General features: G+C 38.9%; 4 protein-coding genes across 9 annotated transcripts in view; 3 read left to right on the plus strand and 1 right to left on the minus strand.

Moving 5' to 3' along the window:
- The window catches only part of LOC138006556 (myo-inositol 2-dehydrogenase-like), an 8603-nt gene extending 4390 nt beyond the window's left edge, over positions 1 to 4213 (plus strand). For all 6 annotated transcript variants that reach the window (XM_068852959.1, XM_068852964.1, XM_068852960.1 and 3 more), the window contains exons 5-6: positions 190 to 528; positions 3230 to 4213. In XM_068852959.1, the coding sequence (XP_068709060.1) occupies positions 190 to 528; positions 3230 to 3912 (1022 nt within the window). In that variant the 3' untranslated portion in view covers positions 3913 to 4213. The remainder of the gene's footprint in view (positions 1 to 189; positions 529 to 3229) is intronic.
- Positions 4214 to 7763: 3550 nt separating this feature from the next.
- On the plus strand, positions 7764 to 10197 carry LOC138006561 (homeobox protein HMX3-like). Its single transcript, XM_068852971.1, has 2 exons — positions 7764 to 8174; positions 9056 to 10197. The coding sequence occupies exons 1-2, from the start codon at positions 7871 to 7873 to the stop codon at positions 9349 to 9351; spliced, it is 600 nt and encodes a 199-aa protein (XP_068709072.1). The 5' UTR covers positions 7764 to 7870; the 3' UTR covers positions 9352 to 10197.
- Positions 10198 to 10350: 153 nt separating this feature from the next.
- Positions 10351 to 14881, minus strand: LOC138006560 (Golgi-associated plant pathogenesis-related protein 1-like). Its single transcript, XM_068852970.1, has 4 exons — positions 14156 to 14881; positions 13669 to 13742; positions 12670 to 12909; positions 10351 to 10633 (listed from the first exon to the last, which is right to left on the minus strand). The coding sequence occupies exons 1-4, from the start codon at positions 14208 to 14210 to the stop codon at positions 10367 to 10369; spliced, it is 636 nt and encodes a 211-aa protein (XP_068709071.1). The 5' UTR covers positions 14211 to 14881; the 3' UTR covers positions 10351 to 10366.
- Positions 14882 to 15169: 288 nt separating this feature from the next.
- Positions 15170 to 26505, plus strand: LOC138006558 (uncharacterized). The gene is made up of 11 exons (XM_068852966.1): positions 15170 to 15433; positions 15739 to 16666; positions 17727 to 17869; positions 18681 to 18771; positions 19586 to 19671; positions 19903 to 19936; positions 20763 to 20809; positions 21186 to 21277; positions 21554 to 21859; positions 23003 to 23105; positions 23973 to 26505. Exons 1-11 carry the CDS (start codon positions 15252 to 15254, stop codon positions 24157 to 24159), a joined length of 2199 nt encoding a protein of 732 aa, XP_068709067.1. The 5' UTR covers positions 15170 to 15251; the 3' UTR covers positions 24160 to 26505.
- The last annotated feature ends 995 nt before the right edge of the window (positions 26506 to 27500 follow it).

Raw genomic sequence — 27500 nt, forward strand, 5'->3', positions numbered from 1 at the left:
GACATCACACTGTGATCACATCTGTGATCACATGTAAAAGTTTTTATGTGTGATCACAGTGTGTGATCACACATGTGATCACAGTGTGATCACAACATATTTTCACTGGGGAAAATCTTAATTTTTATTCTTATATCTTATCTTATTTTTATATCTTATCTCATCTTATAGTTTTGTTTTAATTTGCAGTCACAATGAACCCACAATCTCCAGTTGGATTTGTTGTAATTGGTTTTGGACGCATAGGAGCTATTCATGCTACTACTTTGATAAGAGATTCCCTAGCAAGGCTGCGATACATAGTAGATATTGAAGAAGACAAGGCAAGAGATTTTGTGGCATTGAATTTCCTTGACTCTAAGGTTGTCCCGCCATCAGCACTGGAAACAGTGATAGATGACTCAAGTGTTGATGCAGCAGTCATATGTACTCCAACCGACTTTCATGAGGATCTTGTCTTGCGCTGTTTGAAGGCAGGAAAGGCAGTGTTTTGTGAGAAACCGATAGCAAAGACTGTAGAGGCCATTGGTAAGTTTTAAAATTCTACTGCTCATTCCATCTAAAATAAAAAACCACTGTTTAATTAATGTTTCTGGCTCAAATTAAATATTTTGTGAGGGCTTCACCTAACCACTGACATGCAAAATATTCTGAGTCAACAAACTGATGGATTGAAGAGCCAGGGGACAACTGATTTAATTGAAGTAAAAAGTTAGTAACTGATTCCTATTCGAAAGGCCTTTCAAAGTAAAGAAGAATATATCTTTACACTTCTTTTTGAAATATTCTTTAGTTTCAGAGAGATTCAAGTTTCATGTTTCTTCTTTATGTGTAAAAATGATATCATCTAATTCAATTGTTCCAAAATAAGACATAATAAATGCTAGAATATTTCTAGCACTATTGGAGTGGCTTTCTTCAAACATGGCACCACTGTGAAGTACATCATTGATTAGGACATTAAGTGGCATAATTTCATTGTGCTGACTGGCTATGACAGCATGTTCTTTCATGGACCTTAGTTTCTGTAGGACTGACCTTCTCTTTTTTGCCTGATCTAAAAATCATTCTTTTAGAAAAGTTGATGTGAATTTGGCCCAATTTTTCAAAAGGCATGAATCATTGTAGAGAGCTGACCTACAGGTGTATCAATCTCTTGTAAGTTTTAAACCCCTTCCTTCTGAAGTAAGGTGGGGGGGGGGGGGGTGCCTTCCTTATTTTAATTTTTTTACACATGGATTGCTATTTTTATGAATGTTTTCCTTTAGACACATACTTTGTATGCCTATGGCCCTAGAACACCCTTGCTGGTGTCATCCAGTATTTATGGAAACAAGAACATTATTGACCAGTTGTTGAAGTCTGATTACAGCTAATCTGGTGCTAACTGTGGTATATCAGTTGCTACGGTAATTAACCCTTCTCAATACTACTCAGGAACAGTGTGGAAATCAATTTGGGAGAGGATTTTGACGTTACTTTTTTTGAGTTTCACAACCTATTGTAGGTTTTGAGGGTTACCTCCAACATTATTGATCAAGTGTTGCCATTCAAGGCCAGTCCACAACACTGGGAATTAACCCCCCTACACTTTGCAAACATTGAGTGGGTTCTTTAGCATCCCACGTTAGTAATGTCAAGGGTTGTGAGACAGCCTTCGGTTTGGTGTACAAAAGCTGCACTATCTCCTCAGTTATTTTAAGACCATGTGTGTTCTGGTCCGGCCGGGGTTCAAACCCACAACCTCCAGCACAGTAGTCCATTTCTCCACCCTCTGTGTATTTTTGTTTTGGTAAGAATTATCAGCTGACCTCTTGGATAGCGACACTAACAGAGGCCTGAAGGGACTCCAGAAAATTGCACTCAGTGAGAGAAGGACAGTATGAAATGGTATTCACTATCCTCTACCCACTGTGTGCTTTCAAAATGGCTGCCCATTACAAAAGGTGGACCTTGAACAAGCATCTGCCTCCCAAAAAACATGTGCTCTGCTGGCTTACCTCGTTCCCAGGGTCTCTCTTACGGTGAGGGCAGAGAAGAAAGACCCTGGGAAAGAGGTTGCCATTTCTCAACCAACTGAGCAAACCAGCTGGTGGTAAGGAACCAGAACATAGAACAAATAATATGAGGGAGAAAATATATGAAACTCGTATATATTAGAAGAACTGTGGATACACTGAAACAGTTTTTTAAGTTAAAGATCACTGTAGTTAATGACACAACTTAAAGGGTTTATAAAGAAGTTGAAAAAGATCAAGGAGTGAATGGGAATCAAACCCATTACTCTGAGATTGCGCTGCACACTGCGGCATTACTGACCTATCAAGCCATTTAGGAGCAGGGACCGGTTCCTGAAAGGTGCAATAACCAGGGATGAATGTGCCTATTCCAGCACATTTATCCCTGGAATGGAGTTATTACACCTGTCAGGAACCAGCCCCTGGTCAATTGCGAGTTCCTTTCCAGGGTTTGTGCTACCCCTTGAAGTCCTTAAAAAGCCCTGGAATTTAATTTTGGACTTCGAGGGCACTTGAAAAGCCTTTGAAAAAAAAGATTTTGTGGAAAACTGCTTGAAACTCCTTAAATTTTTGCTTGGGTGAAAATTGTTGAGAGTGCATCATGCTAAGTTAAAGAGACATTTCAAAAATTGAGCCTCAAATTGACTATTGGGGAAACATTAAAACCAAAAATTAAAATGCCTGTGCGTACACTTATAAACTTGCAGGATGTGGCAAGGAATATCAATGTATGGCATAGAAATCTTCCAAAGACTCCTTGAAAACTCAATTTCTGGTTCTTGAAAACTCCTTGAATACTCCTGGAATTATATAGACAAAATCCAGCACAAACCCTGCCTTTCATTTCCAGTCAAGAGTTGAAGAAAATGATGAAAGCCGAATATATGATTTAGTCATGTATACTGGAAATGCATCTGAAACATTTTTCTAAGCGAAAGTACATTGCAGACAATTTCATGACATAATGTCATGACATCATAACAACATCGTAACGTGTGGTGCATGCATGACCATCTATTTGCCAACATGCGTGTCTACCACGATGAAGTAGAGACCTAGGCAAAGAATGCATGGGCCGGTTTTTTAACATTCCACGTAGTTAATGAACATTGTGTATTACTGATTTAGACCATCTGTTTTTCTGTCCACAAATAAATACTTCTTTGGAGTTTTTAGTAGTAAACGGTACTTGCTTATCTGTTTATTTTCAGAGCGGTGTTACAACCATGCTATGAAACATAACATTCCGTTATTTTGTGGCTTCAATCGCCGATTTGATCCCACAATATCACATGTGGCCGACAGAGTGAAAAGTGGCGACATTGGAAAAATCCACGTTATCAAGACAACAAGCCGTGACTTCCCCATGCCCTCCATAAGTTATTTAAAGATTTCAGGGGGGATCTTTCATGACTGTTGTGTACATGATGTAGACACAATATGCTGGATCTTGGGTGAGTCACCCCATACAGTGTTCTGCCTTGCCCATGCCTTTCATTCGGAAGTGGACGAGATAAACGATGTGGATACAGTGGTGGTAGTCATGAAATTCCCCAGTGGTGCTATGGGGCAGATAGATTTGTCCCGCCATGCTGTCTATGGTTACGATCAACGCATTGAGGTGTTTGGGGCAGGTGGTATGGTAACTAGCGACAATGTCCCTGCTTTCAACTCCAAAATTTTGAAGACCAGCGGAAACTCACAAGCCTCTCTAAAGTATTCCTTCTCAGAAAGATATGCTGACAGCTATATGGTGGAAATGGGCCATTTCATTAATGTTGTTAGAAAAAAAGAAAATTTGCTTGTTTCCAAAGATGACGTGCTTCGATCATGGCATGTTGTTGATGCCATTAAGCGATCATATTGTAGTGGAAAACCAGTGACTTTAACATAGATTTTTTGTGTGAACAGTGGGTGGTTGTAGTCCCTGAATTTCTATATTACAATAGTGGTGAGAGGGAGCGTCATGATCAGTTGAAACTGATAAGGAATTAATTAGTAACCTACCGTCAACTTCTAGTGATTATTTATTTTCCATTCATTTCTGGGTATTTTTTCTTTTTTCTCTAATGAAATTATGTTTTGGATAAAACTTCACTCATACTCTCTACAAAGGAACAAAGCGAAAAAATTTGCAAGAAATGTACAACATATGTACAGGTAACGATGATAATAAAATATACAAAGAAAAACTAGTTTTCTGTTCTTCTTGATGGGAGTCCATTTGTAAGCTTGTCTGCTGATACTTGATTCAAGAGTGCCGAGTCACACCATTTTGAAAACCCCAAAATAACGATTTCTGGTAGTTTTCGTGTAGAAAAATAACAGAAGACGCAATTTATTTAAAGCAAATGGAAAAACGATGAACTAACGTTATCAAGGCAAAATGCAATTACTCGTAAACATTGGTGACTCAATTGTGTCTATGGCCGTATCCCCTTTATGGTAGCCTGTGTACAGCCGCCCTCTTCCCTCAGAGAAAAGCCCGATTTTTCTGAGGGGAGGGGGGCGGGCGGTTGCACACGGGCAACTTTATGGTGGCTCAGACAGAATTTTCAACCTCTTTTGGCGCTATGCCCTATGAACAACTTGTAAGTGGAATCAACAAAATAATAATTATTGGTGAATGGCCTGATCGATTGGAAAGTAGCCGGTAGAATACTTGTTTTAGAATAATAATAATAATTATTATTATCATTATTATCCAACGTGAGAAATAGTTCTGTGAAGCAAAACGTTTTGTAATTTCTGAATGATGTAAGATTTGAATGATAGCAAAACATCCACAAGATTTTAGAGTGGTTAGTGAATTACTTTGGTTTATGATTACTTCACTCAGTGATTGGTTCAAAGTTCTCGCGCCATTTTTTCAACCAATCAGAAAAGTGAAACAAAACCAATCGTGGCTTTCGCATGCACATTTTCCCGCGCTTTGTGTCGGCTACGTGTAACCAAAGTAATTACTTTGGTTTTGGTTCTACGACACTCAATTGAAAACTGCTCTATGCAAAGAAATTACAATTTTTCAATGACTACTTATAGGGCACCGGAGCTATTTTCATAGGAAACCGTTTCACGTCCTCACGTCCTTTCACTTCTATGATCGGCACTGGATTCCGCTTACTGCGGTATTTAGTGGAGGTGACGGACGGTCGGGGGTTTCACTTGAACCTGTCTCATTAAACCAGGAAGCCTAAGGTCAGGTTTATTAACGGATAACTAACCTGGATACAAATATAAGGATTTATCTTTGTATGTTGCTTCCTTCCTGTGTGCTTATTTGCATGATTATTTCACACGATTTACGCTTTTTTTCCCTTCACGCTCTAAAGAAATAGCAAGCTTTACTTTCAACGCCATTGTGAACGATGGAATATATATATATATATATATATATATATATATATATATATATATATATATATATATATATATATATTATTTATTTATTTATTTATTTATTAAAAACTGGATCATTGGATAATGCAATTCGAGAGTTTTGATTGGCTAAGTCATCATGGGTTATGAGCCATTATACCATGATCTACAAACACGGCAAGCAAATGCGTGATTTTTTGGGCCTTTTTATTCTTATTGTTGTCTAATTTTCTATATTTTTGGAGGCGTTTTTATTAAAACAATTATTCCACTTGCGCTTGTTGGATATGAGATGATTAATGCCAACTTGGCGCTACGCGCCTCGTTGGCTATCTAAATGATCTCATATCCAACGCGCGCTCATGGAATAATTGTTAAATACACGATAGGGTTTTAATACACAATATCAAAGCACGGTATGCATAACATAATATTGGCCTAGCCTAGCAGGCGTATTTTTGTTTTGGTATTAAAGAACTATTGGCTGACGTCTTGGATAGCAAGACTAAGAGAGGCCTGAGGCCAGTCAAAAAATTTGCACTTAGTGAGAGGAGGACAGTATGAAATGCTGTGTGCTTTGAAAATGGCGGCCCATTACGAACTTTAGACTTTGAACAAGCCAGCCAAAAAACGCTTGCTCTGCAGGCTAAATATTTGCCATAATTCGGTACTGTCAAGACTTGCGGCCCATTTCGCTGTCCGCGTGCCATTTAGCTCGACGCCTTCATTTTGGTTGCCGCATGATTTCAGACTAATTTCCCATTCTCGTCACATGAGCCTCAGATCTTATGCCTGCGCACGCCCGATCTTATAGCCAAAAACTGGCTATTTGAAACTTACGGTGCCTGCCCACTCCTCGTGCTAACATCAATGCACCAACCAGAGACGCTTTTCATTGTTCCGGCACGAAAACCAATGAGAACACACTTTGTTTCAAGGTTCCTCAGAGCTCTTCTCTCCCTCGGTCATTAGCAAAAGAGAAGAGCTCTGGGGTCGACATTGACTAAGTGATTTGTTGAGGTTGTTGACTGAGTAGAAACCGACCAACTCCTAGGCTCGGCTCTGTTATGATTCAGTGCTTTGCCTTTCATCATCGATTAGCTTTATTTCAGTATCTTCTTCATCAGCCTTTTCTAAGTCATCTTTGGGCTAAAATGATCCCATTTGAGGATCAATCCATTTGATATTCATTTCAGTTGGATATGAGATGGCTGAAGCTGTTACAAGTGTTTATGCTAAAGTAGACATCAATTATTTTCAGTCAGTGCCATACATAAGGAGAAGTAATTGTAGACTTCAGTTTTCGTCGCAACGGTCTCAGTTATCTCGGCAGTCAAACGCTCCTTTTTAACCATTTTGTTAATTCAACGGCACTACATGTACCGCTTCATCCGGACAAGGTATTTGAAATTATCAACTCTTGTTAATTTTTTTCCATTAATTCATATTGGGAACAGATTCCGGAGGAAACAAGTGGTAGAGAAACCACTTAATTTGGCTAGTGCTAAAAATGCCTTTTGGCTTTCCTGAGAAATCCGCCTGTTAAGTCTGTTCAGGGTGTTTGCCGGTGGACAATTATTCACCAGCTAACCTCGGCTCCCAGTCTAGACAGCTTACTAATTATGGCGACTCAGACTTGAGCACACTTGAGAGAAAGCTAAGACCAACCTTCCGATTTAGTAAACAAGAGCTTCCTTTGAGCCATTTACCTATACCGATGAAGTCTGTTTACACTCTTAGCTTGCATTGTACCAAGCTAAAATTAAAGAGAACTTTTCTCAGTTTATTTTTCCTTCTCTAACGAGAATAGCCCGGTGGTCAATTTCTTTTTTTCCGTATCTGTATAATTAGTTTCGATTTCCTTTTCTTAGTTTGTTTTGTTCTAAGATGTTTTTTTGCTAAACGGGCAATCATGATCATTCAAAAGGTCTTTAAGACTAATTGCTTGCTTAATAGCGACATTGATGGGTCTTCAAAACTGCTTAACTTTCAGCGTAATAATTATTACTACCTGAAAGCTCCCAAAAACATGCAGAGTAACTGAATATAAATTTGTAGCAGACAAGAACAGAATTATGTTCCACACAACGCCAGAGCCAGTTGTAAGACAAGTAAGGGTCCGTAAATTTGCGATAACAAAACATTTAATTTCTTATAGATGACCCTCAATTGTCAGCAACCCATTATGTCTATAACTGAGTAATTACGTAAATCGCTAGCAGGTGTAGGATGTTAACTTCACGGTTGTGATTGCCTTGTGATTACAAACCGGAGATGACTTCATCTATTGCCTTAAAAGTCATATTCTTGATTTTATAACTCTTATAAAGTGAAACTTATGGGTAATGACGCGGGGTGATTTTTTCATTCCCACGTTTTATGTGCCAGAACGACCGATTAAGTTATCTTTCCGATCTTTAACTTTTCAATAAAAGAAAGTTCCCAAGAATAAAACGGCACTTCACTCTCGAGCAATGGACGCAGAACGTTGTCTACATGGCTACATTTTTGTGCCTTATTGCACGGAATATTGTTGCCAAATTGAACCGCAAAGCATTCAGCAATGCCAAGATTTTTATCCATGTTCATTCCCAAAGCAGGACTCGATTTCAGCCGAACTGAGCCGCTCAAACCGAACCTACTCGCCAAGGTTCAATGACCACGAGGAAGCCAACTATCGCTGGCTTATTTCTGCCATCGAGAGAGAGCCACCTCCACCTTGTGAATTAAGCCGCCATAATATCCGATCAGAAAGCGACGTACCAGAAACTCTCAAAGGTACGAGATAGATACCTACAATCTTGTTTTTCCTAATTAACAAACTGAGCGCAACTAAATCGACATCATAAATGTGAATAGATTTTTCTTTCGCTCGAAAACAACGTTTACTGTCGCTCCATAAGTTTAACTTAGAGGGTTTTAACTTTATTAAGAACTCTTTTTTTCCGGGGGATCGAGAAAATCGAATTTCGCCTCGCGCGCTGCTTCCTATTCACTGAGGATTTCTCAGCAAAATTTATGTTCTGCCATAATTTTCTTCCGTCATTCAGTGTTTGACTTCTTAGTGCAACTAAGAGAGAATCAACCCGACTGCATCGACCTACATATATTATAACAAGTCCCACGAGCACGAGCATACGTCATGTTATCTTGTGCATGCTGCTGATTAAATATAAGCAGTGCCGGTCAGTCGACCAAACTTACTCTTTCTTCGCACAAAAGTCAATGGCAATGTTATGAAACAAGTGGTTCATTCTTTGACGTGCGTATGTGACACAGTGTATCGAGCAATAAATTAAGGCTCATTGGATGCGGAGAGCACTAAAAAAAATAACATGAAGTTTGAGTTTCTTTGGGCTACGCCCCAGAAAGTGTTACGCTTCTCGTGTCGTGTAAACCTTCCGCTTGCTTCATAATTCGTTTAAACTAAATGATGATCCCGTTGTCGAGTGGCCATGAATTATGATGCCACTTCTCGATGCATGAGAGAACGGATCTTCTTTTCACGACTTGAAATGAGAGGAAGTTCTCCTCAGGTGCCGGGTGCACTCGGGGAGTCAATTGAAGTGTATACATCTCTGATTGGCTCATTTGTTTTGTTATTATTTATTAATTTATTTTTGCTTGCTTGATTGCTTGTTTGTTTTTCATTCTATTAGAAGGCTATTTTGACACACAGAAGAAGTGGAAGCTTCGAGCAATTTGCAAAGGAAAGCGAAACCGAACTATTTTCACAGCTGATCAGTTGGAAAGACTAGAAAAAGAATTTCAACGCCAGCAATACATTGTGGGAGCGCAGAGGTTTTACCTCGCCAGTGACCTGGGCCTCAATGAAACACAAGTTAAAGTGTGGTTCCAGAACCGAAGAATTAAGTGGAGACGACAGAACTTGGAATCTGCCACTGCAAGCTTGAGGGAGTCAAAATTTGAGCCAGATGAAAACGAAGGAAAATAAAGACTGGACTTTTCTTACTTCTCAATTCACGTTTCTAGGACAAAGAACTCACAGATTTGCTGGCAACAAACTCTGAGCAATTTTAATTGATAAAAGACCGCGTACTCAATGTCAGTGATCCCTGAAAAACAGCTTTGAATAGATGTGGCATAATTATGGAGGTCAGCGCTGTTTGACGGTTCATGTACTGAATAACTGAATAGATCGATGTATTGTTAAGCCAGGGGCGTAGCTAGGATTTTTCAAAGGCGGGGGCACATTCACTCACATCCAGGAGACTTATCGGTTTCTCATGTCGACATCCACACTATTTTTAGTGAAAGTGACAGTTTTTCGGATGAGCAGTGACTTCAGGGGGAGGGACAAGCTTACAAAATAACTGTGCATATAAAGTAAATTCCGGGTGACATAAATTACTCTGTTCCAGTCTCACAGATTTTGTTTGTATTATGTTGTTGATTGTCACAAGGGGAAGGGGGGGGGGGGGGGGGTGACGGGCACCCTAGGACCCCTTCCTGGCGCCTCGAAGCTCCGCGTAATAGGCTCCTGATTTGCAAACGTTTTACATCTCGTTGTTCTTGGTCAACAATGGCATTGTCAACCGAATCGGAGTCCGCAAATTTTTCCGACATCTTGAAAAATAACTGAAAATAAAGGGCGGCTTGAAAGTTTTGACGCCAAGGGTGACGTAGTTTCTCAATCACTTTTCACCAGTGAAATACACCATATTTCCAACCAAACGACGCGAAAGATTATTTTTGACTAGTGAAATTTCATCATGCGCGTCGTTGAGTGGCTGTGACTAAAAACAAAGCGATTTTTTCATCACTGGCATTTCTGTGAGTAAATCTCAGCACTTATGTATGATAAAACCTGCTCTCACACTTTTCTGTGGCCTAGTATAGCACCTACTGCATGTATTTGCTTTACCTCGTGATCTCCTCATTTAAACTTTCGCACTTGTTGTGATGGGCTATAGCTGTAAATGAAACTTTCGAATTTAAGTAGTCCATTTTTAATGACATAACCTGATTGTTATTATTGCGAAAATGACAAGAGATATGATGCCACAAGAACAGCTCGTTTGGCCACCATTTTCCTCAAGCGGTGACAGTTGATTCCCAGACTCCTGTTTTTCCTCCTTTGCCGGAAAAACATTATTCCTGAACTGGGCCTCTCCGACGTAGTTGCCCGGAGGAGAATACCGAATCACTACAACAACTGAGCCATCGTTTCCAGTCGCATAAGCTGCTCCTATCCGTTTAGACTTTTTCCACACAACCTGAAATTAATTAATTTTCTATGAATCACTCAAAACACGATAACTCAGACTTCTTAAAAAAGTTTCAAACTCCATTTATGAAATTCATCGCTAGCGCTTAGAATTCTCTGCGTTTGTAACATGAATGAGTGAAAAAAGGCCTTGAGAAAGATGACGCAAAAGTATGAAAACTTTTCACAAAGGCGGTGAAAAAGAAAACTAATTTTGAAATCTTTTGACTAAAAGGCACACAACAGCGAACCTGATTCCTTACACTGAAGCCCGTTCCTTTCAATGCAGCCCAGGGATATTTCTATCACCATGTAGAACGTCAAGGAGAGAACGCGGGATAAACGCAAAAAATTAAGTTGACAGCGCAAATTATTTTTTTTAAACCCAGTCTCACCCTCGACAACAAAGGAGGAGACTAAGGAAAGCCTGCCTGGAGTTTAATTATCAAGGACAACGCCAAGTGTCAACAAAAACGTCACCGGTTCAGAATATAACTTAGCGCTATCGCAAGTATATTTCGCAACCATCCCGTCCTGCTAACCATCACGGTGAACTACCCTTTAACGGTGGGGAGAGGGAGGAACATTGGTGGTTAAAAAAGGAATAATAATCCTGCAGCACATGCAGCACGAATTTCCGTGCATTTCTTTGCCGTACTCCACAAAGTTTTGACCACAACGTGACCATACAACAAAGAACCAATCATTTTCTATTTGCACTTTAAAACCGTTCGTAATCCCCCCCCCCCCCCCCCCCCCCTCTTGGAGTAAAAAACGTTCTCTGGTTAAAAAAGGTTAAAAACATAAGCTTTCGGCTATCAGTCTATAGCCTTTGACGAATGAAAAAAGTTAGCGCGCGGATGGAAATATATACGAAAGGGAGTGCGAAAAAAAATTTAAAATAGAATACAAAAAAGTGTGAAAAAAGCCAGGAGATAAAAAATGTAAATGAGGTCTAATTACAGTAAAATAGAGTATTGTCTGTAAATGAAGTCTAATTTTTATCTCCTAGCTTTTTTCACACTTTTTTTGTATTCCATACTTAAAATTCTTCGCACTCCCTTTCGCTCCCTTTCATAGATATTTCCTTCCGCGCGCTAACTTTTTTTATTAGTCAAAGGCTATATACTGATGGGCGAAAGCTTATGTTTTTAACCTTTTTTAACTAGAGAACGTTTTTTACTCCAAGATGTATTATCCTGGTTACAGCTCGATTTTGACTATTATTCCTGTTTTTGTTGCGTTGTTGTTGTCGGTGTCGTACCTGTCGACTTTGCTTGAACTCCTTAATTAATGTCGTCAAGGAAACCTCTATTCTAACCTTGTTTAAAAATTGTCCTGAAAGTGATTGTATTCGAAATACTGAAATGAATCTCAGAACCCTTTTTTTTATTTTCAATTTTCCCGGGCGCCGCAGTAACGAAAGACTTGAATGATGTGAGATTTTTTCTATTTTAAAATTCACTTTCTTGGTTACAAACAATTTTTTTAATAGAAATTCGAAGCAAATTTAATTCCAAACATTCTTTCCTCCGATTTTTAAAGTTATTTTTTTACGCAATCGTAGAACTTCCTTGGGACGCTTCGTTTGAGATCCGGAGTTCCCAGGTTCAAGACCGTTTTAAACACTCGTTGAATTTGTTCCAGCGGTAGTCCCTGCTTCAACTTCTCGGTCGCGCTTGTAAATAAAATAGCCATCTCAAGTTGTTTGCCTCCGGTCAGTTGGGATTCTTAACAGTTGTTAGACTGTTGTTGTTGTTGTTCTGTTCTGTCGTTTCGTTGATTGTGTTTCATGGGCCCTGAAAAGCTCTCAGGGAGTGATCAATTAAGCCTGTATTTTATAAAATAATTAGGATAGTACACGCACTCTCATTGGTCAATAGCTGTTTAGATGAGAGTCTGGAGCTGTGACATCACACGAATTCGACTGCGTCTCGGGTTTGCAGTAACTGTTTTGATGAGGCTATGGAAACACGGAAAACGTCCTCTATTGCTTTATTGTATTGTATTGTAATTTTCCATTGAAGGAAAGACGTAATTTCTCACCTGAGTGAAATGTCCAGTTTTCGGCGAAAACCCAGGTTTGTTGAAGTCGTAATATTTGATTTCATCGTAAAAAAGTTTAGTAGCTACAGTGCAAGGCTCTGTAGGTTTCTTTGAGCCTCTGTAGAGGTTTTCGCCTTGGTTTATATTCCGCTCATGTTGAAACAGATTGTTGGCCGCCAAGTACGTGGCCCATTTCGCCGCGTCTTTTGCAAGTGAAGGATCCCAGCTCACTGGACCAACCTGAAATTAGAGGAAGTTGTCTGAGAAGCACGTCATGGTAACTTTACTCTATTAGGCCGACCGGTAGGCGTGTAGTGACTGACGTAGTGACTGAACATCGGGCTTCCGTGCGAGAGGTGATAGGTTCAAGGCCCCTCACGATCAAAATCTCAGGGTCTTTGACGATTCAGCTGACGATTAGGCTTGGATAATTTCTGCCGGCAGAAGTTCGAACAGAATAAGCGATTTTTGAGGCGAGCATTCTGCCGACAGAATGAGGCATTTTCGAGCAGAGTTTGAGCAGAATGAGGGAAAATCAGCGGCACTATTAATATGCATTACAGTTGTGACAAAATTTTGAAACTAAATAAAAAACAAATGAAAAATACCAAGTGTTTGATTCGATTATTTGACCTAAGGTAAGATCAGAGTTAGTAGAGTTTCGACTCAAGCTTGTCGTTATTGTTTACAGGGTAATGCTATTCAAAGGACAAACGTTTTTTTTCCTTTTTTTCTTTTGGTTTAGCGCAACATGATTGCTCTTAGTCGATCATTCATAGCCCTGCAAGTCTTCGATTTTTCATCTCCTTTCCTTTCCGCACGAGGTTTAGTTTGCCACGGGCAAGGATGTAACCGTTCGTAAGGCTTGTTACGCATTACCCAACTCGTGCCTTAAACTCTTGTCTTATAAGGGGGCTTGTTTCAAGCAAAATATCAGAAAGGAAGCTCAAAACACGTATAAATCGTGAGTTTCCATCAGTATAGTGGCTCTGCATTTACCTGATGTCGTGCGCGAAATTCGTTGTGCCATTTCACGCATTGTTCTTTGAAAGGAAGAGTCGCCTTCGTTACCGCTGGAAGGAAAAATAAAAGTTAAATTTTTATAACAAATTGATTTTTGTGTGTACAGGCTGCAGACTGAATTGCATACAAAAAATATTCAAAAGTAAATATTCCTTTTCCAATGCACGAGATTGTCTAGAATTCACATATATTTGAAAACAAGTACTTGGGTTGAGAGGAAGCAACCATCAAATAGCTTCTAATCTAGCTATCTTCAAGTGAAGACACACATAAAACCGAGGGTACACCAGAGGGACACAGGAGACAACAGGACATGACGAAGGCATGTTCGTGATTCGTCGTTTCAGAAGTTCGTTACGGGTGGATCAGTAAGCTGCGTCACTGAGCAAATTCCGACAACCAAAAATGTATAGGGTAAGCGATCCAATTTTTCTTCTGTGACGGCCTTTCATTTTCTCCTTACCTGCTTGCCATGCGATACTTATAGAAAATGAAAGAACAATGAGATAGCTCTGCATATTGTTAAAATGCCAAGCTTGTAGAATCTCCAATTTTTCGCTTGCACTGGAACCACACTTCACATAACGTATATTTTTATATCCGAATGCATTTTAACACTCCTTTTATGGGATCAGTAGGCAGGACTTACACTCGAGTCCCGTGGGAAGCATTACTCTGATTACTCAACACGTACTGAAAAACTGTGAATGAATCCCTTTTAGAGCGCTAAAATGTGATAATTTGACCTCCCTGGAAACATCATCTATCATATCTATTTGTTTTATTTTTGGCAACTACGTGAAATAAACAGATGATTAACCATCCTGAACCATAGCTGGGAAGGCACGATGAAATCCATGAGAAGAGTAGTTACGACTGATAAGGAGCCGGCCGAATATGTGCCGCTATGAAGGCCAGATTTCAAGAAGATTGGTTTGGGAAAAAAATAAGTGCGCAAACTGAAGCCTTGTCTTGAAAACACTGATGGACTACCATGATTCTCTAGCTACAGCTGTAGCACCGTTCCTGGAAAGTTCCAAAACTTCTTGGGGACCCAAATCTCACTTTGTTGCGTAAAAAAATGCCGTTTCGAGGCAATAACTTTACAAATTGTTGTTTTTTTGAGTCCTGAAAATCCGTTGAAAGACCAGCTTCTAACATCTCGGCGATAGCGTGCGAGCAAGCTCTCTCGCGGGGTGCGCGCGGGCGGAGAGAGTACCCCGCGAGACAGCTTGCTCGCAGGAGAGGGCCCGGAATGTTATTGGGACATTGGAGAACTGACGTACGAGTCCCGACCTGTTTTGGGCCTTTTTCGGGTGTCACAATTATTTCTGTATCCTGTGAACAAAGAGATTCCATATTGCGCGTACGCGCGTTATATCGGTCGAGGGATCCATTGGGAGGCCGAACACGGTCAGCGGATTTAATATCCCAAGAACCTTTTCGAGGAATGATAATTTTCTTAAGAGCGGAAAAATTCGAAAAATCGTTTTGTTTTGAAATACCAAGAATACAACTTTTTGTGTTTATCAGTACTATATTCTTCCTTTTTAATTCAAATGTCCAAGCATCCTGTGGTAGTCAAGACCTATGGAAGGCATAAGTACAGAACTATTAAGGCCCAAATATGGCTGTCGCCCGACGAACCTTTTCTTTCGCCGTTCGGCCGGGATCAAAGTTTTCCCTCCAAATTCGAATTCGACAATTCAGCCAATACTTTCCAGCGCAACCCGTCTAAGTGGTAAGCAATCATATTTCTAATAAATGAGAACATTTTCTAGTGAAGACTCGCCTGTCCGAAACAGGCTATCCCTTGCATTTGGTTGTATGTAATAAATGTTGGTAAAAGAGCTGTGCTTTCAAAATAAGTTAATATAATTATTAATAGCTTAAATATAAGTATCAGCTAGTTTGATTGATTAGGATAGGTTTGCGGCCCGCAATTGGATGGGGCTGTTGATGAATTTAAAAAGTGTATTTCTATCTTGGTTTTGATTGGATTATTTAATCAATTATTATCCTGTTTTATTCTTTTTGAATTTTTAGGAGAAATCTTTCCAAGAAGGCACAAAATTCAGTTGTTACGTCATCCAGTAGCCAAAAAGAACCGTCCAAGCCTGACGATTCATCTGATTTTCTTGATAAGGAAAACCAATGCTCACATGTAGGTCCACCAAGTGATAATGTGGTAGTGGACAGAAGACCCAGAAGAAAAAGACAAAATTTATTCAGTAATTCCACGTCACTAACACAGCAACAAATAAACGATGATGCTGGGTTTTGCAATAAAAACTTTGATACTGGCAAATCAGACATTGTTTTAGTCAATGATAGTTTAGAAAATATACAGGACATCCCCAGTCACACACTACAAACACGAGTACACCAGCAGCATCCTGGGCACAATTTGTCAGACAGTGGTTTAAATGGACAAAGCTTGGATGCAAATGTGCTCCTACAAGGCTTTCATTCGCATCCTAAAGAACCTCAAGTCATAGGTAATTACTCAGACAAGGCCAATGGAACTCCATTGACAGTGGAAACAGCAAGATTCAACTCTTCTTGTGTGACTTCAACTCCTGCATTTACGGTCAACATGGTTTCAGCTGTTCCTCGAACTTCATGTGAATTAAAAAGGTCTACAAATGGCAAAGTTGTTTTAGAGCCACTGAAAATCACGCCAATTCAGGGGGAAAAGCTTGTGTCTCATTCCTGTGAGAAATCTGTAAACAACCCAGAGTCCCCTTATTACTTAGCAAGGAGAAGTGATTCAGATCAAAAGTCTAAGGAACAGAAATCCTGGAGAAAAGCAAGTGGAGGTGATTCTTCTGTGGAGTTGAAAGAGTGTGTGGTTAAGCTTGAAAAGCTGAGGATAACACCCTTGAAAAAGAGAAGTAGATACTGCATTATAGAAGGGATGGGTGTTGCGGATAGTTCTATTGTTAGTGTAGGAAAATCACATCTCTCCTTTGTGGTAAGTTCTTGCAATTGTCCAGTTGCATTTTTATATACAATGTAAGATTATAATTTATTGTATGACTAGCTCTGTGGGCGGGCAACATGAACCAAATCCCGTGCTGTGATCGGCTACCTGAGCAGGCTAGATGGAGCTATCTTGCCCACAAGATAAAAGATCATTTTTTGGTTTGTTATCCCGCATAATAATTCCTTTAATGACCAAGCTTGTTTGGTCAAGACGGCTGGATATTGGCCTCGTTCCTTCTTTTGTGTGTTCATTGACCTCGGCTTTGTCTTGTTTCATAAACATGCAAAAACAGAACAATTTTAGCCAATATTCAGCCATCTTGACCGAACAAGCTTGGTCAATAACCCATAATTATGTATTATTGATGAAGCCTTTTTCTTGAGAAGTTTTTTAAGAGCAGTATTGGCATTGAAAATGAACCACACCATATTGTAAAACCCCAGCTGCAGGAAGCAACAGAGTGTGGTTTTGTGGAGTTAAGTAATATCTTTGCTTTGGACAGACAAAGCCAAACATGTCAGAAGGGAACCTGAACCCTCAACACCCAAGTACAGAAACAGCACCTTTACTTTTAAAAGACAGTAACCCTTTAAATTAAGTCCAAACTTTACATACTGTGATAGTTTTCACTATGCAGGGGGAAAGAATAGTGACATCTACCACCCCATATATGGCCAGTAGAAATCTGCGACACTCGATTTTTACCACTATGAGCACAAATAAGGGCTATACACAGAATGTAAAAAAATACTGGTTTTTCTACTTGGTGTGTGTTTTGCTGGCCTCACTGGTTATTCATTGTATTTGTTGTGGTTCAAAAATTTACTTAATTAATTAATTAAATTTTTCTAAACCACTTCAACTTTGATCTTTTTTGTTGTCAATTAAGTATTCATATTGTAATCTTAAAAGAAGAGGCAAAAGTAAACTTGTCATTGTTAGTGTAAATTTTACCCTTCAAGTATGCACCAATAATGGGGTAATGAAATGATTGGAAGAACAATAACAATGTCTTAGTAATACATGTAACTATTTTTATGTGATGAAGGAAGCTCTTACTCCGGCAAAGAAGAATCTACCTGATTGGAAGTCTGATGACGAGGAAAAAGTAGAACTGAGTGCTTTTGATAAAGTTTTGTTGGAATGTGACCAAGAAGGGCCAGTCAAATTTGCGAATGTCCTCAATTCCAGGTGCAACATTCATTTGTTTTATGTTTTGCATTAACCCAGGAGTTTACTAGATAAAATTTGAAGCTGGTGCCTGGTTTGTGTAGACCACCCAACTGTTGTCATTGTCAAAATGAATTTTAATCTTTGGTTTGAAAGAATCTGTCTTAAATTACAAAACTTCATTTTTGGGAAAAAAGTAGTGAACTTTGACCAAGTGAAGTATAGCCAACTCTTTTCGTCCGTTACTTGTGTCAAATCAAGGTTTTGGCTTCTGACCTGTCACCTCTCTATCTGAGAAATTATTGTTACTCGCAAGTTTAACCCATGGACTCCTAAACCTCCCTCCTCCCCCTACCCCCTCCTCCCCCCATTGATGAATAAAATCGTCTAGCGTTTAAGACAGAGTGAAGAGTAGAGTAGTCAATGTGTTGAGTAAAGTTCTTTGTTATCAACGCTGTTGGCAGTTGTTATTGTCTTTGTCATCTTTGACTTACTCTATTAGGTGATACTTTTAAAATTTGGTCTTTGCAGAGTAAATTAATGTACCTATTTGAGGGTTAATAAGCAAAGGTGACAATTCATTTTGTGTGTGGATTATAATGTTACATTTCAATGAAAGAGCAATATAGATTATTTTTATACCAGTAAAAATTACAGGACAGTCATCATAAAATTAATTCTTTGATTTAGATATACCTGAATTTACAAGGGTATCCTGTCAAGTGATGTGAATACACTGCAATTCTGTTTCTGGACACCCTTGTGAATTACTGATGAGTTTACAATATTGAGATTAAAAAGTGAAAACATATGGCTCCTTTCTGGTTTGCAGTTTATTAAAAAGCTGTGCTAAAATTGGGGAGGGAGCTTATGGTGAAGTTTTTCAAGTACAATATGAAAATGGAGAAACCGTTGCACTCAAGGTATTTGTTTGATAAAATAATATTACTGGTGTGAGTATGGAATATATTGGACAACTCAATAAAATCTTCAATAATAATGCCATAACCACTTGTGAAGATCCATAGGATCCAAGGATCTAAAGTTGTGAAGATCTTGCAAAGATGGTACAAGAAACTTTTAGGAAAATCTGGTCAGAACCCTTTAAGATCCTTAAAGATGTTGACAAAATCAGAGATCATAGATCTTTGAATATCCTTTGAGACCCATCAAACATAATTATGAATTTAAAGCCCGGTCATGGCAAGAAAATACAGAACCTCTGAACGATCTGGGCCTCTCACAAGTTTTAGTTAAATTCTCAAAGTCACTGTCATACATGTATGTTGGTATTGCTCCTGTCTAGGTAATCTGGCCAAAAAGTAGCAATTATTTTGATTTTAGACTGCAAATTAATTATTTACCGGTATTTATTTGCAGTCCCTTATACATTGTAAGTTAAGTAAAACATTTGACCCACTGGTACCTCTGTCAGTCTCTACATGTATTTAAGTTGTAATGTTTGTGTACAGGAGCAATTTATTTCATCTTTTGCCATTCTTCATTCTTGAAATTAGCTAAACAAATCCAGGACAATAATGTTTTTCCCAGCTGAATAATTATTGTTTCTCTCTAGATGCATTCTATGAATCAAATCCTGAAAAGTTATCCAGTGAAACAGAGGTTGTGCTTCATGCTCAACTTTTATCCTACTCTCTTTTGTTCCTTCTTTTAGTTTCAATTAAGGCTATTGAATTTCATTAATTATTGATATTTGTCATCTTGAAATATACTTAGATAATTCCAGTTGAACGCAATTTTGAAGTCAATGGCACACCTCAGAAGTCTTTTGAGGAAATTCTTCCTGAAATTGTCATTTCCAAGTAGGTTACTTGACACTGTTTATTAATTTTGGTTAAAAAAAGAATATTATTTATCAGTGACATGGCAACTCTAATGAGATGCAAGAAAGTGGTTACATCTACATGTACGCAAGGAGTTTTTTACTGCTCTCTTGTGCATGTTATTGCAACAGGATATCTTGTGGTTCTTGCATTCCCAAAGATTTAGACCTTTCTTAGGCAGCTGTTGAATTCTGTCTTTTCTTCCACCAGGGAGCTGAGCCGTCTTGGCATTGTGGGTGAAGATGTAAGTGAAAGCAATTTATCTTACAATATCATTATCATTTATAGGTGAATTAAAGTAGTAAAGATTTTTCCATGTAGTGATTATCATCAATGGAGCAAACATAATGACATGTGACTCAGGGAGAATGATTGAATGTCACATCAAAGTGATCAATAAAGTATTGAGAGGCAGGGTCTTGGTTGATCATTCTCTGATTTAGACCAGCTGAGGCAGTAGTACCAAATTGAATGCAATTTTTAACTTGAAGGGAACACCTTCTCCTCAGTGATATTAAGACTCCTAGCAGACTTTGAAGCCTTGCTCCATCAAGCTTACCAGGTGCTCTAACTGCCCATCCTGTTCTCTTTGGACATTATTAAATAAAAATTAAGAACACTCCTCTCCGATTTATGACAGAAAAATACACATCATTGCCTAATGCCCACAACAGATTCATGATTTTCTTAGGAGGGAGGGGTGGGGGATTGGTAATTTCACATTTTACTCTAACTTCCAATATTGTTGCATATTATACACGGTAGTTCCTTGACTAGATCCTATGTCTGCCAGTTATTTCTTGGTTTCATTGATTGCAAAGATGTTCTGCGTTGGTCACAATCTGTTTCATCATGTGCAAGTGATAAAGGAATTTGTCCAATGCCTTGATTTGCATGCTACCCATGTGTGACATCCCACAGTGCTGCAAAATGCAGATCTTTCTGCTTACCAAACCCCAGCAAACACCTCCAACAATCTATGCATATCCTTCAATTCAGTTATTTTTATTTGAAAAGCTAGCTGTAACAGTGTGATCATAAAGCTTTCATTTATTGTTTTCATTTCAAAGGAAGGAATTAAAGACAACTTATCCAACAGCTTTATTACTGTGCACAGGTATTGCAATTTTCCCCTTGGAAAACTTACACCCTTGAGAAAAAAATATTAATTTGAATCACAAAAGGAAGGAACACTTTTCCTGATTATAGTACTCGACATGTACCGGTACATGTATGTTTCAGTTTAAAGTATTTGCTTCTAATATCCCTTGATCAGTAAATTGTACTCTTGCTTTGCAAAAGCATATACAATGATAAATACAACTGTACATGTATATAGAGTGGAGAATGTAGCAAATTGTTTACAAAATACTTGATCCTTCCTACTTCCTTTACTCCACTTTGGCTGTGTTGACCCTGAATCAAGAAGATGTGAAAAAAAACTGTGGAAAAGTATATTAAGATATTATTGTGTGTTATTAATGCATGATTAGTGTCACATGCTGTCAGGACAAGTACCCAGAGCATCTTTTAATAGAGTGGGACAGATGGGATGAAGAGCACAATTCAGAGAATGACAGGCCAGGTATAGTAAAATAATACTATAAGAATAGAAACAACTGTGAATTTCAAAGTCAATAGCGTAGGCTGGTAGTCATTTATTCATACACATTAGGGTTATGGCATGTTCAAGTTCAAGTTTATTAATAACTACTGGTATTATTAAAAAGACTACACTATCCCGCCAAGTGTGAAAATGTAATACCAGTACTCCTACAGGAGGAACCTAATTCTTGATGATCCCACTTGTCTAGTAAAAGTTAGAATTTTGAAACTGAGAGAAGTGTCATTTTCCTTTCAGAGATATTCCCAAATGACCAGTATTTCATTGTCTTTGAGTTTTCTGATGGTGGCAAAGACCTGGAAAGATTTGAGTTTCACACTCTGTTAGAGGCCTGGAGTGTTCTGCACCAGATCTCTCTTGGCCTTGCAGTGGCTGAGAATGCGCTTGACTTTGAACACCGTGATCTGCACTGGGGCAATGTCCTGATTTGTAGAACTGAGGATGAATTTTGTGAAAGCTGTTTGCTTGGAGACAAAAGGAAAGTGCCAACTCATGGTGTCCATGTTAGTTTGATAGACTTTACTCTTTCACGGTTAACAAAAGGTGAGAGTGTAATCTTCTGTGATGCAAGCCACGTTTCGGTGGGGGAGCAAGATGTTCAATGCTTGTGACTGAATTAATATGCAGCACAGGAGTTTCGGACTTTCAGATTTTTCCGTGTTTTGCATACATAATAAATTGCGTTTGCATGCTGAAATTTTAAGCTATTGAGTAAAAATGTCACCACTTTTCCCTAGATCCAACCCAGTCGGTCAGTTTTGAACGTGAGTAATGGCAGAGTGTGAAATCCAAAACTTACACTCAAAGTAAACAGCCTTTGGCAAGGCTGTTGCCTAACAGGAGCCCGGTAGCCTGGGGCTCCCAAAGAATAGCTCTGGGCTCCTTAATTTTTCACAGCAACACCTTTTACTTCATATGTTGGGCTCCTAAGTTCTCAGCGTTTAGCTCTGAGGGCCCCTTTAAAATTTTCTTAGGCAGCAGCCTTGCTTTGGATAAAAATCAAAGCTCACACTTTCAAAATCTGAAGAAAAAAAAGGAAGTGATGTTTTGATCATAGTACTGTTATACATCTCTCTGGCTTAAGAGTCTGCAGTGGTTTTGAGTGTGGAAAATCAAAAAAGTAATGCCGGTAATTTTGGCCAACCTCAGAAGATCTATGTACTCCAGGCAATCAAACGAGCCAATCAACACAAGGCAAATAGAAGCAGCCAGTGCTATATGCAGGAAGAGGGATGCGAGCAAGTTGCCATGGTTGCTTTTGCTTTTTATCTCAGATTGGCTAAAACATGTGGTGCACTAAATCACCAAAGTGCACTTGAATGCAAACACATTTAGCAATCATGAAATTACTCTCAACACCCAACTGAAAGCTGCTTTAATAAGAATTATCACTCAGAATAATATTCCTGGCTTTCTGAAAATTTATCCATCAATTAAATCTCTTTGTACCTGTCCTATTATTGAAGTGAAGTCCATGGGTTGTCGAGGCCAACTGCTTTCATGCTAGTACATGTAATCTACATTGTAGCTCACATTTAACCCCTATTAACCCCCAGCCCTATTTCGGAAGAGTTGTTGTGTTGACAAACCATGTTGTCACACAGAAAATAAGACTATTATCCCTTGGGAAACACTGTCTGCTTTCTCAGGCCTCTCATTTAGCTGAGTGATCAATTCTCATTTCAGATGGTCTTACTGTGTTTTGTAACTTGGCTGAAGATGAATCCCTGTTCACTGGTAAAGGAGATTACCAATTTGATGTGTACCGTTTGATGAAAAAAGCAACACAGTATGTATCGACTTCACTGTTTATCTTTTGATGTTCATGTCTCCTCTTTATGCTTCTGTTACTCCTGTTAAAACAAAGTGGTCCCAGCTGGCATTTCATCATTGGGAGGCATCTCATGGTCAGTCACTGCCAACAGTCAAATTCCTTTAAGGTAGAGAAAGTAGTGTTAATGAACTTGGAAAACGTATAGTTCTGCAAAATACATCGACGCAAATCATTAGATTGTTTTGAGTCCTGATCACTTTTCATCATAGTTTAGTTTCTAGAAGGTTCATAGCAGTTGAATGGAGTTGGATATCGCAGTCAAGTTTAAAAAATTAACGTTAACTACAGGCGCATTTTTGGATTGCGTTTCCACACACTCCACCATTGCAGATTCAAAGGTCCCTATTTCTTAATACAACGGTGGGTGAGTTGAGCATTGTGCTGTCATGCGGGAGGTAGTGAGTTCGACTCTGGCTGGACGAACACTCAGGGTCTTAAAATAACTGAGGAGAAAGTGCTGCCTTTTTAATTGTTTCATCTGCAAATGGTTAGACTTTCAAGTCTTCTCGGATAAGGACTGTAAACCGGAGGTCCTGTCTCATAGCCCTTGTTGGAAATTAAATAGTATGGGACGTTAAAGAACCCACTCACTATTCGATAAGAGTAGGGAACGACTAGTCCCCGGTGTTGTGGTCTGACCTTATCTGGACGGGGGCATCTTTCACTTCCTAAAGTTAATTGTAAACTGCGTAACTTAAGCAGTCTGGCTAAAGTCCCCCACAACGTATTGTAAATTAGTCCTGAAAAGCTCCGAGGGGAGAGACTAATAGCTTCACTTCACTTCAAAGTTTGTCATTTCTTTCTTCCATATTTGCTTGACAGGAATGACTGGGAGGTATTTGAACCTCACACCAATGCTCTCTGGCTTCACTACCTTGCCGATAAAATGTTGAAGAAGAAGAAGTACCCAAGCAAAGATAAAGATGTAGAATTCAATTTCAGGAGGTTTCTGAGACAGGCAAAGAAGTGCTCCTCTGCAACTCAGATTGTCTCGGAATTTTTTGAATGATCCACAACCGTTAACTTGATTTTTGTGTCTTCTCCAAATAATAAACCAGCATCATGTTCTGTGTTTGTCCTTTGAGGTAAGAGAGAAAATCCCCCATCTATGACCCGAATGATAATTCCAATTAATTCTTTCATCATACTGCTTGGTTATTTGAAGGATGCCACTGTTTTGGTCTGCTGTGAAAGTGGACAGCGCTGGCAGGGAAACAACTGACAAAAAGAACCTTCACAGCACAATGTAAAATAAAATTTCATATTTTTAACATGGGGGATTTGCCTTCTTACCTCGTTTGGCCAAAGCCATCGGAAGACAAGGGTTGCTTTTATTATGAACACAGATGCAGGATTTTATTTCATATTTTAGATGTGGCAGACAATGATTTTAAACGAAAATGATCACTCAGTTCTCTGACAAATGCTTAGAAAAGTCTAGAACATGGTTTTTATATTGAAGAGAAAGGTCCCTGGCTCCTGAAGGAGTGTGGTCTGCGGGTCCACTGAACTACGGTTATAATTACGGCTCAAGTTATATTTTAGAGCATTATCAAACTTAACAAGGACAAAAAGACACTTCCACGGTTTTTGACGCCATCTTGGCTGGGGGGCAAACACGACTAAATTTACAGTAAATGTATGGGATTTTGGCCGACTTTGAATCAATCACTGTAGCGCCTCTAAAAGAGACGGATTTCCACAGTGAAAATGTCTTTTAAAATGGAAGGTGTAAACTGCAGGTCACTGTTTTACCATAGCTGAAACAACACCAAAACTTTACCAATTCTAACATTAGGCCTAAAAAATAATGTTTAAGCCTAAGGTTAGCATTTTTGTAGGGGTTTGGGTAGTGTAAAGTGTAGTGTAAGTAGTGAGTATGGTGTAGGTATAAACATAAATAAATAAATAAATAAAACAACCAAAAAAAAAGTTAGTAAAACAATTACCTCAACTTGCACTGTTAAAGGGAACCTCCTCTTCAACAAAAAAAATAATAACTTTAAATCACAGGAAATAACCGTTACAGTCAAGACAGTCTAAAGTATTTTAGCTTGAGCTTGAGTGAGGCTCCAGCACTTGGCTAAAAAGAATGCTTATGCGAAATCTGGGGGGACAAACAAAGAGTACTGTAGTATTTTCCGAAGTGACCTATTATTCAAGATGGCGGCGCCCGCGAAATTTGAAAGTGAAAATAAGTGGTTTTAAAATTCACTTTCCTTGATATAAACGCTGTTTTCAAAAAAAAATTCGAACAAATTTGTTTGTTAACATGATTTCTATCGGTTTAAGCTTGTACTGTGGTAAGAGTGGAGGTTCCACTACAGCGACCATAAACGAATTTGTAAGATTTCATGCAGATCTTTCTAATCAATATCATTCAAATTGCCGCAAAATTAGAAACAACATGAGAAGATTTAAGTTCTTATTCGAATTTACGGACGTAGTACCTTCCCTAATGGCCTTATTTTCTGTTGAATGAATGATATCAATAAAACTATAAAGCTGACGAATACGGCTATTTGAGCTACTTTTTAATGAAAACTGCTGCGTACCTCCAATGTTGGACAAATTTAGCTCGATTTTGTAAATGTAATCCCAAATATAACACAGAGCCTGGTGTCATTCTATGGTTAATTCACCTACGTATCTGAAAAATGTATTTCGATGCCTTTGTGATTACTTAACTCTCCAAAATAGATTTACATTGACTTTGGGCTGTTCGTCTCCTTCCGTACAATTTTATGAAATTGCCAAAAAAACTGGCCATAGATTTTTCCTATTTTTTTCACCACTCCACGAAGACACCGTTTTCAGCAAAAGCATAAAATAAAAAATGGGGATCACCGTACTCAATAGGAAGAAAATAGCCATTTTTTGACGGATTAATCTTGGCGTCAATGAAATTCCGCCATTTTATCAATGTACGCGAGCTAATGCGTACGCCAATAACGCAAGAAATTATGCGCAGTACGGTTGCGCAATGCAAAACCACGGACTCGCCTTAAAAGTAGTGGGAAAAGTTGGAAATCCGTCTCTTTTTAGCGGTTAAAAGTCGGCCAAAATCTCATACATTTACTGTAAATTTAGCCGTGTTTGCCCCGTAGTTAAGATGGCGTCAAAAACCGTGGAAGGGTCTATTACATGGTAAGATCCAAAATATGCCTTTAAGGCCTACAACAGAATTAAATCGTGTGTGAAATATGAACTTTTCGTAGATAGCTGAATAGTCATAATTAAACTTTTTGAGAAAATTTTACGAAGTTTAGTTGATAGTGACACTGTCTAACGGTCACACCGCTTAGGGCTCAAAAGATCTGAATAACCTTCGTCACCTGAAACACTAGATTCAGTGGAGTGTGAATCTTCGTCCGCCATTTTAAAACCGCTGACGTAGAAGCCCTGCTGCATGCATCTTGCGCCCATAATCTGCCCCAAAGGGGAGGAACTGCTCCTTTTACACTGGAAATTCACAAATTGTCTACTGAAACATTGTAAAATATGGAAGCATGGCCAATTAAAGCACTTAAGCTTCTCTCCATTATATAGAAACTAGAAATTGCTCAGAACGCTAAAACTTACTCGAAACAAAAAAAGTTGCTCAAAATACGAAAACTTGCCTGGCAAGCCCTACCCACCCCTCCCCGAACACTCCATGATTCTTTGCATGCGTTATCACTTGCATCTCATAAATAGTTCATATCCTCTGAAGGCGCGTACGCAACACCTTATTTCCACTTCCTTGATAAGTAACTGTTGATCGTCATTAAGAAAACCATCCTGATTTACAAAAAAAACAAAGACGCAGAATAAGATAAAGGTTCGCGGAACAATCTGCTATCCGATACATAAGGTACTTGATGAAATGGTATATGAAATAAATCATATATGAACTTCGGATATGAAATCAAGTGAAGCTATGATCTTCGCAGTTATGAACGCAATTTTTACAATTGAGTAGAGGACTTTTTCAGGCTTCTCTACGCAATTGTTAAAATTGCCTTCATAACTGCGAAGATCATAGCTTCACTTGATTTCATATCCGCAGTTCATGTATGATTCATTTCATATACCATTTCATCATTGATTAATTCCTCACGGGACCATTAGAACCCACAAATGACCAGTTCCCAACGTCAGTGGCTTCATAGCTCAGTTGGTTAGAGCGCCGCACCGGAATCGCGAGGTCACGAGTTCAAAGCCCGTTGAAGTCCTGAATTTTTCAGGTTCATAACTGCGAAGATCATAGCTTCACTTGGCACAAGGTACTTACTATGTATCAACAGAAACCCATAAGGGTTGAAACGTGTAACGGCCCCTTGTTTGCTGGGAAACAAGCTTCTGAATATT

This window comes from Montipora foliosa, chromosome 6 (assembly GCF_036669935.1).
Source record: "Montipora foliosa isolate CH-2021 chromosome 6, ASM3666993v2, whole genome shotgun sequence".
Lineage (NCBI taxonomy): Eukaryota > Metazoa > Cnidaria > Anthozoa > Scleractinia > Acroporidae > Montipora > Montipora foliosa.